At 36.5% G+C, this 13,372-nt stretch overlaps 1 protein-coding gene across 2 annotated transcripts in view; it reads right to left on the reverse strand.

Annotated features, from left to right (window-relative positions):
• Positions 1-10,660: 10,660 nt before the first annotated feature.
• rnls (renalase, FAD-dependent amine oxidase) overlaps positions 10,661-13,372 on the reverse strand; it is a 59,267-nt gene continuing 56,555 nt past the window's right edge. For both annotated transcript variants that reach the window (XM_065242577.2, XM_065242576.2), the window contains exon 7: positions 10,661-12,101. In XM_065242577.2, the coding sequence (XP_065098649.1) occupies positions 11,949-12,101 (153 nt within the window). In that variant the 3' untranslated portion in view covers positions 10,661-11,948. The remainder of the gene's footprint in view (positions 12,102-13,372) is intronic.

The raw sequence follows: 13,372 nt of genomic DNA on the forward strand, positions 1-13,372 counted from the left end.
GGGGTTTAGTGTTTTAGCAATTCAGAAAAACTGTAATCAACATATAATATGACAGTTAATCAGATAGGAATATTTTTGTTGTGTTCATTATTTATTATAGGCTGCAGTGTGTAGTGAATAGTGTTTTTAGGACCTAACAAAAATGTTTACAAATGTTTGAAGGATGAAGCTTGTTTAAGGATTCATGTGGATTATACAGTTTTACTGCATTAATAAATAACACGTTCTAGAAGTGTTTGTTGTGTCAACTCTCACTCTTTTCTACCTGCTATTAATTGGGCTTAGTGCTTTTATGGAATTGGAGTTGCTATTGCTTAAAGGCGTGCAAAGATGGGTGGTATTTGTAAATATATGTAGTGTGGGCCGGTTTGGGCCAAAATGCCAGGGCCTAATTTTTGTCCCAGTCCAGCCCTGGTACAGAGTAGGTATGGGACGCTATGAAAATTTCATATCATGATTATAGTGACCAAAGTTATCACGGTTATCAATATTATCATGGTTTTGTTAAAATGAGATGGAAATGTTCAAAAAGAACTGATACACACACTGAAAACATTTGAACAAGTTTTATTTTTTAAAATCACATTTTAATATTTCATGTCCCTGAAATTATTTATGTGGTAAAAAAATAAATCTGTCTAATAAGTTTACCCTGAATGAATACAATACACTATCCCTTAAATGCCTTTTTGTGCAAAAAACTATGTTGAATGTGCGTGCCTGCGTCAAACTGATTCTGGCTGGACAGGATTTACCGCGAGTTTTCAAAATCACCGTAATCAAACACGATCAGCTCATTTCCATTTTAATGGACACACCTAAAAACAACATATGTTTGCTCACACCTACAAAGTGGCAATTTTAACATGCTATTATAAATTATCTGTGGATTATTTTGAGCTAAAACTTCACATATATACGCTGTAAAAAATAAATTGTTGGCTCAATGAATTATTTTTTAGTAACTAGTTCCACAGAAATTTTACGTTCACTCAATTTCTGTCTCCAAAGTGTTACCTGGATTGATGTTTTTTAGTTGGCCCAATTTTGACTCAAATATAAAAAAGTATGTTTGCTCAACTAGCTTTATAGTTCATTCAACTAAAATGTTTTAATCAGTTGAATCTTTAAAAACTTACAGCAAAGACTCTGTCAATTAAATTTTAAGTATTTACTCAATGTTTTATGTGTTACTTCAATTAATATTTATTATTTGGGAATACTTAATAAACTTTTTAAAATTATTTATCAAATAATTTATGCTGGTGTTGTTAACAAATAATTAACTTCAGTCACATAAAAACAAAAGCTTTATTCACTTATCATACAGACTGAACATACAGAATTAAGTCTTCTCTAAATAGAGAGCATAAAACAGTCCAAAAGCACTCCAAAGTCAGTCAGAACATCTGCAGGGCCATTTAGCAAAACTTCTTTCGCCATGTAACCCTCTCTGCCTCTCTCCACATCATCACCGCTCTGGTTTGATAAACAGAGGAATATAAATACATACATAAAAACATGTTTAATATAATAAAGCTTGACGGTGAAAGACTTTATACCCTAAAATTGCCAAATTTCCCTCAGACATCACACGTAATTTAATTAAACACTATTGGGCGGTTTTCTCGAACAGGACTTATCACTGACTAAAATACTGACATCTCTTAACATATGAGTGCTATTCTTTTGTCTCAAAATGCACGCCAGTGTTGAATTTTATAAGGTTTGTTTGTAAAAATGTCCCAATTATAATTAAGATGGAGTAATAAACCCTGTCCGGTAATCTTAACTAAAATAGCTCCACTTTAACTCGGACACATAACATAACAGACCTTTATATAACTTATATCTTTACAAAAACGTCGAGTATTTGCGTCTTTGCCAATTAATATAGTCTAAAATTAACATTTATTTACAAACACTTACCTGACGTGAACTTGAGGAAACGGCTGTTGACTTGTGTCATGTGAATCAGTAAGTGATTCAGGCTGTTAGGTGTGGATTGATCTCAGATGAAATGACCTGTGTTCCAGTCCAGATCCTTCCGAGTTAAGACATTTTAAATTAAAAACTCACGCACATACTGTACATACATACACACGCGCGCGCGAGCGGGTCGCGCGTACGCGCGCGCGCACACGGGTACACACACGGGTATATTTAGAAGTTTTATTTAAGATTGTTATGATATTGGGACTATTTCTCCACCCGCTCCTTCAGCTCTGAAGTTCAAATTGGCATGCAGTCCGGTTAACAAATGTAAAAGATATGAAACATCACTCAACAGCCATATCAATTAAGTGCAATCCTAAAATATGATTTGAAACATAACCCTTTCATTGTTAAGTATGAGAAATTAAATTGAATTAAATCACGTTTAAACGCCACAGAGATATCAGAGCCAACAGTCGATTTCTGATGCGCTTGCCGAGGCGAGGCTGCGCTGGGTGTGAGCACTTAAGCGCCGGTGATTTTCTGGAGCTCATATTGAGCTCATATGGAGCTCCGTCCGAAAGTGTCCGAGCACATTTTTAAATAGACGCTATCTTTATTAACCGACCGCATATTTAAACTTTAAGCACATACATTCACACCTGACCAACTCTTACAATTACATTTTGTGACCAAATAACAGTAATATTAGGAGCATTTTGTTGTCAGGAAACAAAGCTGTCATAAGTCCACATATTTACCTGATTTGTCTTAATTAGTTCAGTCAACACTAGCCATTCTGAATGTTGACTGGAATTGAAAATAACCATTCATTTAATGTTTTAAACACAGATTTATCTAGACTTAAAATAATATGTCTTCTCAACTAGCTCAAACAAAAAAAATGGTTTAACTTATATATTTTTGCCCGTCCAACATTTCATTAATTGGATTTTTTACAGTGTACTCTGTGGACACCAAATAATGATTTTATCTTAAAAAAAAGTCCGCCTTTAAAATAAGAATTTCTTTGGACTTATAAATCCTTGAGAACTTTTAAGATAATGTAAGTACACATCTGCATGAACTATGTCACAGTGTGAAAGTAATGGTTGGATATTTTATTTCAAAAATCGTACATATTGAGTCTTTTAAGGAGATCTCACACAAGCGACAGTCAGCACATGATCATTTCAAATCTGTTTACATATCTAGATTAATCTCATACAAAATAAAAGTAACTTTTTGCATAAAATATGAGTTTGTGCTGTGTGCAAATATTATGTATTTTACACACACGCACGCACGCACACACACACACACACATATATATATATATAATATAAATTTGTAAAGTTATATTTACATTGTGTTGTATAAATACTATGGGCTATGAGTACCCGTTTATATATGCCATCAAGAGAATGCCAAACATCTAGCGGTGTAACGAGAAGCTCAAGCCCACGTAAGCCAATCAGAATCCCGAAAACAGCAACAAATTACTTCCTGTTCCTCTTTTGAACAAGGTCGCACTTTTGGCATAGGTGGGAGATCTCGCGCATACTGTGACGTTGGCTGCCTAATAGGGATGTGCATCGATGCATCGCGCTCCCATTAAAAAGACCTGTCTAAAATCGATTCTGATTCGTAAGGCTCCGATTCAGTGTTTCATGCACAGCTTGTGCATGTACTACGGCTCCGTGATCAGTAGGAAGTCCTTATCAATCTAAAATCACTACAAGTTTGACTCGTTTATAACGTGCATTTAAAAAAGCAACACTCGTCAAACACAATAATTTAAAATATTCTGTATTATCATGAAAATACCTGAAACAATCTGAAGAACAGCGATATAAATATGCCTCCTGGAATAGTGTTTGGTATACTACTTCTTCTGTGGCACAAATGGTGTTTCTAAGCAAGAGCGCCCCCTGGCTTTTGGATGTGGCTGCATTTCACCGTAATTCATTCATTGAGAAAAGGCGCATTTGCCCGATTAATTGTCACAACCCTACTGCCTAAACATCCATTTGTCTCAATTTACATGCAACCGTGTAACACAAGATTTTCCAACTCTCCACTCTGGCCGGAGTTTTTAGAAAGAATCAGATTCAGAGGCGAGTTTTCCATTTGGATGTAAACGAAGAAACGAAGGGAAATGTCAAAATAACCATGTACGTGTAAACAGGGCCTTAATTCAGAGGACTCATTTGGTTTGGTGTATTCAGAGATTAATTGGATTTTTATTTTAAACCCCATAAAAGTAGTTATTTTAGATTTTATTTTCTAATTTATTTACAGCTTTTCCATGGAAAATGCAAAAAAGTCTACAAATTGCATCTGGCCCTGGTTCTGAGTAATAAAGAAATTGGAAGGGTGCATTTGTAGCAAGAGACAAAATGGAGTTCATGATTTCAGGTGAGAGTATGTGAACCCTTTAGATTTACCTGGATTGACCTGGAAACATCTGATCTCATAACCACAGACTGCTTAAATAACACACAAACAATAATTGTTTTATTGTAAACACAGTTTTAACAAGCAAATAGTCATCTTTGGGTAGCAATAACCTTCACCAAACGCTTCCTGTATTTGCAGATAGGACTTGAACAAAGGTCAGGAACCATTCTTCATTATTCCTCTTTATGAAAGTATAAACACAAATACAGTTAAATCCAAAGGGTTCACATACTTCTTCCTGCAACTGTTTAACTTATCACTTTTGGCTTAAATGTTGCTTGTTAAATAAACACAATTACATAGTTATGTTAAGGAATCTGATAAGAAATATTTCAGTTTATATAAAAACATTTGAGTACTGAGATTTTGTCCAAAATATAGGCCATGTTTTGACATTGCTGTGATGTCTCTCGGTAATCTCAGAAGAAACACCAATGGGTGACTTCCATTTGATTTTTTCATCTCCTGCTTGCTGTCTAGAAGAATCAATTGAGATATTAGATAGATCTCATTTGTGGTATTTTTTCCTATGAGGACATATATTTCTCAGACTGGGCCAAAATTGTGGTGTGGCACTATTTCACAAGCTGATGGCTTGGATCCTGCGAGTGTTGCGTAAGGCATGAGGCTTGTTAATGACTCTTTGCACTTTATAAACAATCCCTTAGAAGAGCTCAGGCAGGAGGCTTGCACTAGTTGGATGGGTTGTGGCTCAAGTCACCTTGATGTCTGAATGCTTTCTGAGCTTGTTGGTATTCAGGACAGAAGACAGAAATGACAGTTTTATGTGCATTTGCTGGGTACTAGATTGGCTGGAACTCGATTTCCTTCTAAATGGTGGTACTGACCTTTAAAAGGTGTTAAGCACTGTGCCATGTGTCCCTGCAGTTTTCTGAGCCAAGTGGATTTATGCAGTGTCCCAAAACTGATCAGTTTCTTTAATGAAGTAGTTGCTGTGAGATGCTGTGGCAGAAATTCTTGGGTCGCATGTCTACCTTTGTTAAAGGGAAACTCCAGCCAAATATCAAACTTACCCCATGATTTACTCAACCTCAAGCAATCTGAGATACATGTCCATCATCTTTCAGACGAGCACATCTGGAGTTATTTTAGTAAATGTCCTTGCTCTTCCAAGCTTTATAATGGTAGAAAACAGGGAACAACTTCTGACTTTAAAACCCCCAAAAGTGGTTTCATCCTTCATAAAGGGCTTCTTAGGGTAATCAATATTTTTTTCTTTTTTTAAATACCCAGATTTAGTTTTAGGTAATGAGCATTCAATGCCATGTGACCGTTGCGCTGACTCCTGTAAAGCGCCAGTCCAAGATGGCGTCATTACCGGAAGCTAGTTATTACAGTTTATAAAGTTTAAAATCTAGATATTTTTCTTACAAAATCACATTGATTACCCGCAGAAGACCTTTATTAACCCACTGGAGCCCTGTGGATTACTTCTGTAAAGGATGAATGCACTTTTTTGGGATACAAAGTTTACTGTTTACACAAAAAATGACTTTACCTGCATTTTCACATATTATACAGACGCTTTAATCGGACGAACATGCTTTGGCACGGTTACAAGTCTGGGCAGAACTTAACTTCCAGTCTCTGTTTGTTTAATGGTCTGGCTAGTGGCTAAACTGTTTAAAAACTGTGCATCAGATACAAATTAGCATTTGCATCGCGATGCATCGTTTCTAACATACTGCATCGGTAAAAAACAGATTAATATATGTATAATTATTAGTAGATGCGCTATACTTTTATTATTTAGAAACTGACCAATATTTTAAAGAGACAGTAAGAAGGATTTACACCCATCTAGTGGTGAAATTGTATTTTGCATTCAAACGAATACTGCTCTTTAGCGCCTCGCTTTTCCAAATGCGTGTTGTAACTACAGCAGCCGTTATGTTCTCACTGATCTCCTTTTCCGTTTTAGCTGGTTCACGTGTTCTGCATGAAAATGCGTCTTGGACTTACCTGTTCAATGTAAGTAAAGAGAAGAAGTTCTAAGCTTACAAAGAAAAGTCAGATTATTGGCAGAGGTCATTTGACACCAATGAAAACATATTTATGAATAAAGACATTGATTTTGATTAATAAAACACTTAAAATCCCACATACAGTCCCTTTGAGATATCTGTACACTCTTAGAAAGGACGTGTTAATTTTTTACACATTGTTTGTGTTATTCAATTTATGTGTATATGTGTCATTGTGTGTTGATTTGTGTTAAAATAAATAAAATGACAACACAAGATGTGTTTTAAAAACATAAAATGTGTTGTTTCAATAATAACGCAGATGTCATGTGCATTAAATGTGTTGTGCTTAACTAACAACACAACCGTTTTAAGAGTGTACCATTGAATTGCATAGCATCCTATTATTTCATTGCATCGGACCGCATTGCATCGGAGCGCACTGCATCGGACCGCACTGCATCGTAAAGGAGTTAATTGCATCGAATCGGTAGCTGCTCATATGTATCTTTAATGTTTTTTATTGTAGGCTATATGCATCGAGATGCATATCGCATCGGACTCAGTTATGGAGATGCACATCCCTAGTAGTTAACATTGTATATATTCATTTTACACAGTAACATTAGCTCAGTTTCGTTTTTGATATGCTTTAGCTATGATTTGAACCAAGGGGATCTACTTCTTATTTATTTTGCTTGTTATCAGAAATAAACTACTCTTAAAGGACTGTTGTTATTGATCCTTGCATAAGCTTGTTCCATGAAAGTCGTTGGTTTATGTTGTTACTGCTGAAACTGTCTATACAAAATACCTTATGGTAAAATATCAAAACCATTGTCATTGCTAGTCCATAATTGAACTAAACAGATTTTTTGTAATCCACTGCAACAGCCGAGTGACTTTGTGACCCAGTTTAAAAACCCCTGCTTTAGGGAACCATAGTTTTCTGCCATGATGTGGGTATTCATCTCTCCTTTCCAAATCAATAGAGAGCTTTTGGATACTGACGACTGAGAATAGAGCGAGTGAGAAAGGGTCAATGACGTCAGAACCCATTACCCATGGCACCACCCCTCTAATTAAACAAGCCTGAGCTCCCCTGAGATCTAAGAGGGAGAAGAGTCTAAACAACCCAATCTCCTGTCTGCCTCTCTCTCTCTTGCACACACATGCACGAATCCTCACATCCCGATACCCATGCACTATATCCTCTCATTTCCTCCCAGAAAACATCTCTCCCTCGAACCAAACACGAAGGAGAAATCTTATTAGTGATGCCCTTGAATCCAGCTACAATATCTTCCCATTCTCAACGCGAGCGAGGGCCTAAGCACTTATGAAATGATGCCAGGGCTTATCATCCAGGGGAGAGGGTTTAACTTCTGCTCATTGCTTTAAAGTGGGGGAAGGGATCGCATATGATGTTGAGGAGTATTGTATGCGTGTACGTGTGTTCCTATTGGATGAGGATTACGTGCCGCTATCTCCTCGACCTCCGGTAGCATCTGTCAGTGACTTTGCAAAAATGCTAATCGGTTGCCCAGAATGCATTGCAGACGGAGTCGCGAACAGCCTATAAAAATAGGTCAGTGGAGCTACGATCCCTGTGTCTGTGGCTTTATTACAGTGCGTGCATTTAGAAAGTGACTGGAGGGCAAACAGAGAGAGAGAGAGGGAGAGTCTGGAGGGACCCTCGTGTGCATGCGAAAACCACGAGGGATGAAGAAAACAGGATAAAATAAAGACAGCAAGATTATTTCACACAGAGAAAAAGATAAAAAGCGAAACGAGTCAGGGGAACATTTGAAACAAGCCATGGCAGGAGAACAAAGGCTTTGCTTGACTCATTCGCACACACACACACACACAAACAGAGAGAGATGGGGGCGCAGGTTCTGCGCAAGGCCATGATACATTCGTACAAAAACGATACGTTTACCGTCTCATCTCTGCTCACAGACGTCCCCTGATGCTTAACCGTCAGTATAGTAGTTGGCCATCAACAACCTAAATCGAATCACCAAGCGTTTCAACCCAGCCATGGAGCATTCAACCACAGCCCATTCTGTTTTTATAGACTGCTAAAAAAAGATCAAAGACCCCTAGTCGGTAATGTGCGTATTAATGAAAGCGAGGTGGCTGATGCAACATTGTGGCAACGCTTCTGCAACCCAGGCTGCTAAGCTCAATTCCTCACAGGATGGCTCGTATGAATAATGCATCCATTAGAGTTAAGCCGTGCTTCTTTTCTCTTTAAAGATCTGCACAGCGATAGGAAGAGAGGAAGACATATACAACCTTTTGTTCACGCTTTAAGTCAAAATGATAAAGCTCAGATCTGTTTGATTTAGGTTGACTTTATCTGTGTAACATTTTAAGTTCCTCCAAATTTACAAGTTGGTGATCACTTGCATTTACTGTAGAACACATGCATGTATGCTTCTGATAGATTCGTATTTTTCTTTGAAAACATAAATGCACTAACAAATGAAGTGCAAGAGGAAGCCTAGCCTTGATATTTGCTAACATCTATGACATGGGTGACTAAATTTCTTTAAAGCAGACATGGGAACAAATACAAGACGATCCAATAATATGTCCAAGTATGTCTGTTTGTATATAGGACTTTGTATATGGTGCACAGTGGAGTCCAAAAGTCTGAGATGAGACAAATTTAATTTGAGCATGTCACAAATACAAAAGCATGTCCTCTGAACAAAAGGTCAATTTCCTTGCTTCCAATGAAGCACACAAGAGGCTCTTACTAAGAAATGCGGCTAAGATAACATGAAACATCAGGAACATTGGGATTTAAACAAACTTGTGGAGCCTATGTCAGTTTGAGTGCATGCAATTGGGAAGTTTAAAATCACTTAATGATAAACGTGAAACCTCTTAGACCCCACTATATTTAGATGATAACTGGTATGTGCATTCAATCCTGTATACTGTATACATATTCAATCCAATGCACAAGAATAAACGCTATCAATTATCATTTCTCCTGCATATAGCTGAAATAAAATACTTGGCTGCATGATAAATGCAAAGTGTAGATGTCTCCGACCCATCCATCTTATAGAACTATGCACACAACGTTCTTTAAACTCTGTATTGATAGTGCTGTGTATCTTACTGAAAGTGTAATATAATCCTGGTGAAGGCACAGAGGCTAATATTAGTAGTGGGGAGGGGAGTGTGGAGGAGAGGGAGCCACTGATAAAGAGAGAATGGGAGAGGTCAAGACAGACGGTGATGCTGGCCCAGCTGTGCAGTGGGCCCGCAGCCCACCCGGCCATAATTATGAGTGGATTAGGAGAAGCTTTCTCTCCAGACCGACTGCCAAGCATTTTGTCCCAGATTATGGCCCAGATGCAGCATCACTAAGCTGCACAAGTCGGTCAATGGCTGCTCGGAATTACAGCACACACCGGGGGTGGAAACCAAACTGGTCCAAATTTTGCTCTAGCTTCTGCGCTAAACAACAGGATGCCTGATTGGGGTGTGGGCTGTGCAATCGGAAACCCACATTTACATAATTAATTACATTAAAAGGGGACATTTCACACTTTTTTTTAAGATAAAATAAATCTTTGGTGTTTTTAGAGTATGTATTTGAAGGTCTAGTTCAAAATACAATATGGATAATTTATTAAAAATGTGCCGTTTTTGGGTGTGTCCTTTAAAATGCAAATGAGCTGATGAAATGCAAACATTAATTGCCATAATGGTGGTTTGTTGAAATTGAAAATCAATTGTGCTGTCAATTATTTTCCCTCTATCTCTTTGCACTAAATGGCAGTGCTGTGGTTGGATAGTGCAGATTAAGGGGCGGTATCATCCCCTTCTGACATCACAAGGGGAGCCAAATTTCTATGACCTATTTTTTCACATGCTTCCAGAGAATGTTTTACCAAAACCAAGTTTTACAGATTGATCTTTTTAACATTTTCTAAGTTAAAAGAAGTACTGGGGACCCAATTATAGCACTTAAACATGGAAAGTCTCCGATTTTTATGATACGTCCCCTTTAAATGCAAATGTAATGTATATAGTTAATACATAACACCCACATAAACTTTTTAAACTATTTAATCAACAACATTTTAGGCATAAATGTTATCATCATCAATCTTGGTTTTATTTTTTTCTAAATCTTATTTTGTTCTCAATCTTATTATGAGATTAGGAGCATCAAGTTTGATTTGAAATAAATTATCTTTTTTATGACCTTAGTCAATATTTAAGATATCAAGGATATATTTTCACAGAGTGTTCTTTACATTATGTATGACGATTATGTATTAAAAATATACATAAAATATATAAAAATGACTTTAGTTGGGTTTTCACAGTTACAATTTTGAAGCAACTTTACTACCTTGTACACATAAACAGTTTAGTGGTATAAAAATAAATATTTACTGGCCAAAATATCAACTCATTTAAAAAAATATTAATTTACTTTGATATTAAAATTAGCTTCTGATGCTTTTACAGAAAAAAATGTTACACTACATTTTTCTTACCTCTTTCAAAAATTGTATTCAGATTTTGCATTAAATAATAAAAAATAACTGCTTACAATATCATACAGAATTTAACAGAGATGCACCAGTATATCGACCAATAATCGGAATTGGTCGATAAAAGCTATTTTTCACACAATCGGCCGATAGTTTAAAAACAGCCAAGTGTCATGGCCGCTTTATCCTGTCAATCAAAAGAGAACAGGAAAATGTTATGAATTTGAGCTCTGTGTATAGAAAATGCAAAGAAACATCAATAGTTTAATGTTCAGTATTAACGGTCATTATATGAACAAATCTTCAGAATTGAGTTAATGCAAGTTAATATCCCCACCTAACTTTTGGTATTGCCATCAGTATCATCAGATAACAGTCATCATATCGGAGGAAAAATGTAATAACAGTGTATCTCTAATCAAAATATGTACCACAGCTGTCACTGAGGCGGTACTCTTTTAAAAAGTACAGCTTTGCACCTGAAGAGTTCCTAATAGTAGTTCAAAATAAATTTTGGAACCAAATGTATACATATCTGTACCTAATGGTACATATTCTGACATTTTTTTTTTTAAAGTACTGCCCCAGTGGAAGCTGGAGTATTTATTTTGACCATTTTTTCTAACTTTGTAGTTTTAACAGTGTGCAGTATAAGCAGGACATCTCGACTTCACATATAAAGAGACATTTAAACATGTTCTTATTGTTTTAATGATGACAGGAGTCAAATCACATTGACAACACACAATATTAGCTAGACTTTATCAGCTTGAGGTTGAAGACTGCTGCATTGTGCCGTCTGTAGGTCGTGTATAAGACATCAGTCTGAGCAGCTCTCTTTGTCCTCTAATCCTCAGCATCCGGCACAGACGGTATAATTGGTTTTTGTAACAAAATGCGTGTCTGCAGACACAGGCGAGACAGCTTTACCGTGCCCTGTGCAGTACATCAATCTTCCTGTGCAGGGGCTCAAATCTAAAATCAATGCTGGCATCCATAACAAAAACCCAAAATATAGGCGATCTTTTCCAACCCCCTTTCAAAGCGAAGACTTTAGAACCTCAAAGACCTTCAGGGCGGACTCGATGCAACCGTCGAAATTTGAGTGCATGAAGCCATCCCCCCCACACACCAGCAGTGGTTTGGAGAGTAGTGTCATTTGCCCGGGGCAATCCACCACCGATCTTGTCACCTAATTAGAGAACAACAAAATTGAATGACTGGGCTTTCAATAGCTAATTCAACCACATTGATAATAGTTAAGAAGAGTTGTTGATCTTTATTGGTTAAAGTTTTTAAATGCTTTGATCTAATAAATGTGAATTTTGTCAGTATTGTGCGACACATTAGTTGTAGACATCCTTATTGCTAACATTTTCATACTAAAAGGAAAATATTTATATTTAAATTATATATAAAATTAGAACTTTGCATTAGTACATTTCCATAAAACATATAAACACTGTGCACCTATTACACTGATCTGGGCCGTGTTTCCCAAAAGCATCGTAAGGCTAAGTAGATCGTAAAAATGATTGTACGAATCATCTTAGACTCCGGCCATTCCCAAAAGCTTTGTAACTTAAGTAGCACTTGAAAATCATCGTAGATCTACGAGTGCTCTGGAGTAATCGTTCATTCATAAGTGCGTCGTAAGATAACAAAGTTACAAGGGCACCTGCAGGACAACCAGCAAATTGCACTCCTACAATGACGATAACGTAATGTTTTAAATGTATATTTTTATTGGGTTCTTCTTTGTTTATTTGTTTAAGTTACTTATAAATTCGAATGAGAAATCAAATTTAAATAACTTACATAAATTAATAAAGAAGGAAACGTATTTGGCACAAATTTGGTAAAAGTTGGTAGCAAATTGATAAATGGTTCCTACCAATCGTTGCTATATTTCATCAAGAATAATTTTTTTTTAAAGGGAAATGGCATCTGATTAAAGAAAACACACAATTTAAGGTTTTTAGGCTTTTATAATGTTCACACATCACACACTGCCTTTCATCTATTCCACTAAATTCAGAATGCAATACTTGAAGAAGTCATTGAACAACAATTAATAATATTTAAAAAAATACAGTGTACATTGGCTGAAGATCATTAGCCTAAACAAGCTTCTGCAACAATTACGAGTCATTCTATAGGTGACATTTCATAGCGACTCATAAGTTGCCAGCTGCGAGCGACCTTTACGTGCATCTTTGGGAAACGCATGTAAATGAACAACGAATGTTCGTTAAGTAGCTCTTAAAAGCGCTCTTAAAGCAACACTATGTAGTTTTTTTACCTTTAACGCTTTCACCGCCAGCGTTTAAAAAAAAAAGTTGCCAGCCAGCGCCAGCGTTTTTCATGATTTTCACCAAAGTTTAATGCCTTCCAGAAAATATTCTTCTTTAAATAAATAAACATACAATATACCAAATGAAAGAACAGACCCTCTGCTTTCAA

This window comes from Paramisgurnus dabryanus, chromosome 1 (genome assembly GCF_030506205.2).
Source record: "Paramisgurnus dabryanus chromosome 1, PD_genome_1.1, whole genome shotgun sequence".
Classification (NCBI taxonomy): domain Eukaryota; kingdom Metazoa; phylum Chordata; class Actinopteri; order Cypriniformes; family Cobitidae; genus Paramisgurnus; species Paramisgurnus dabryanus.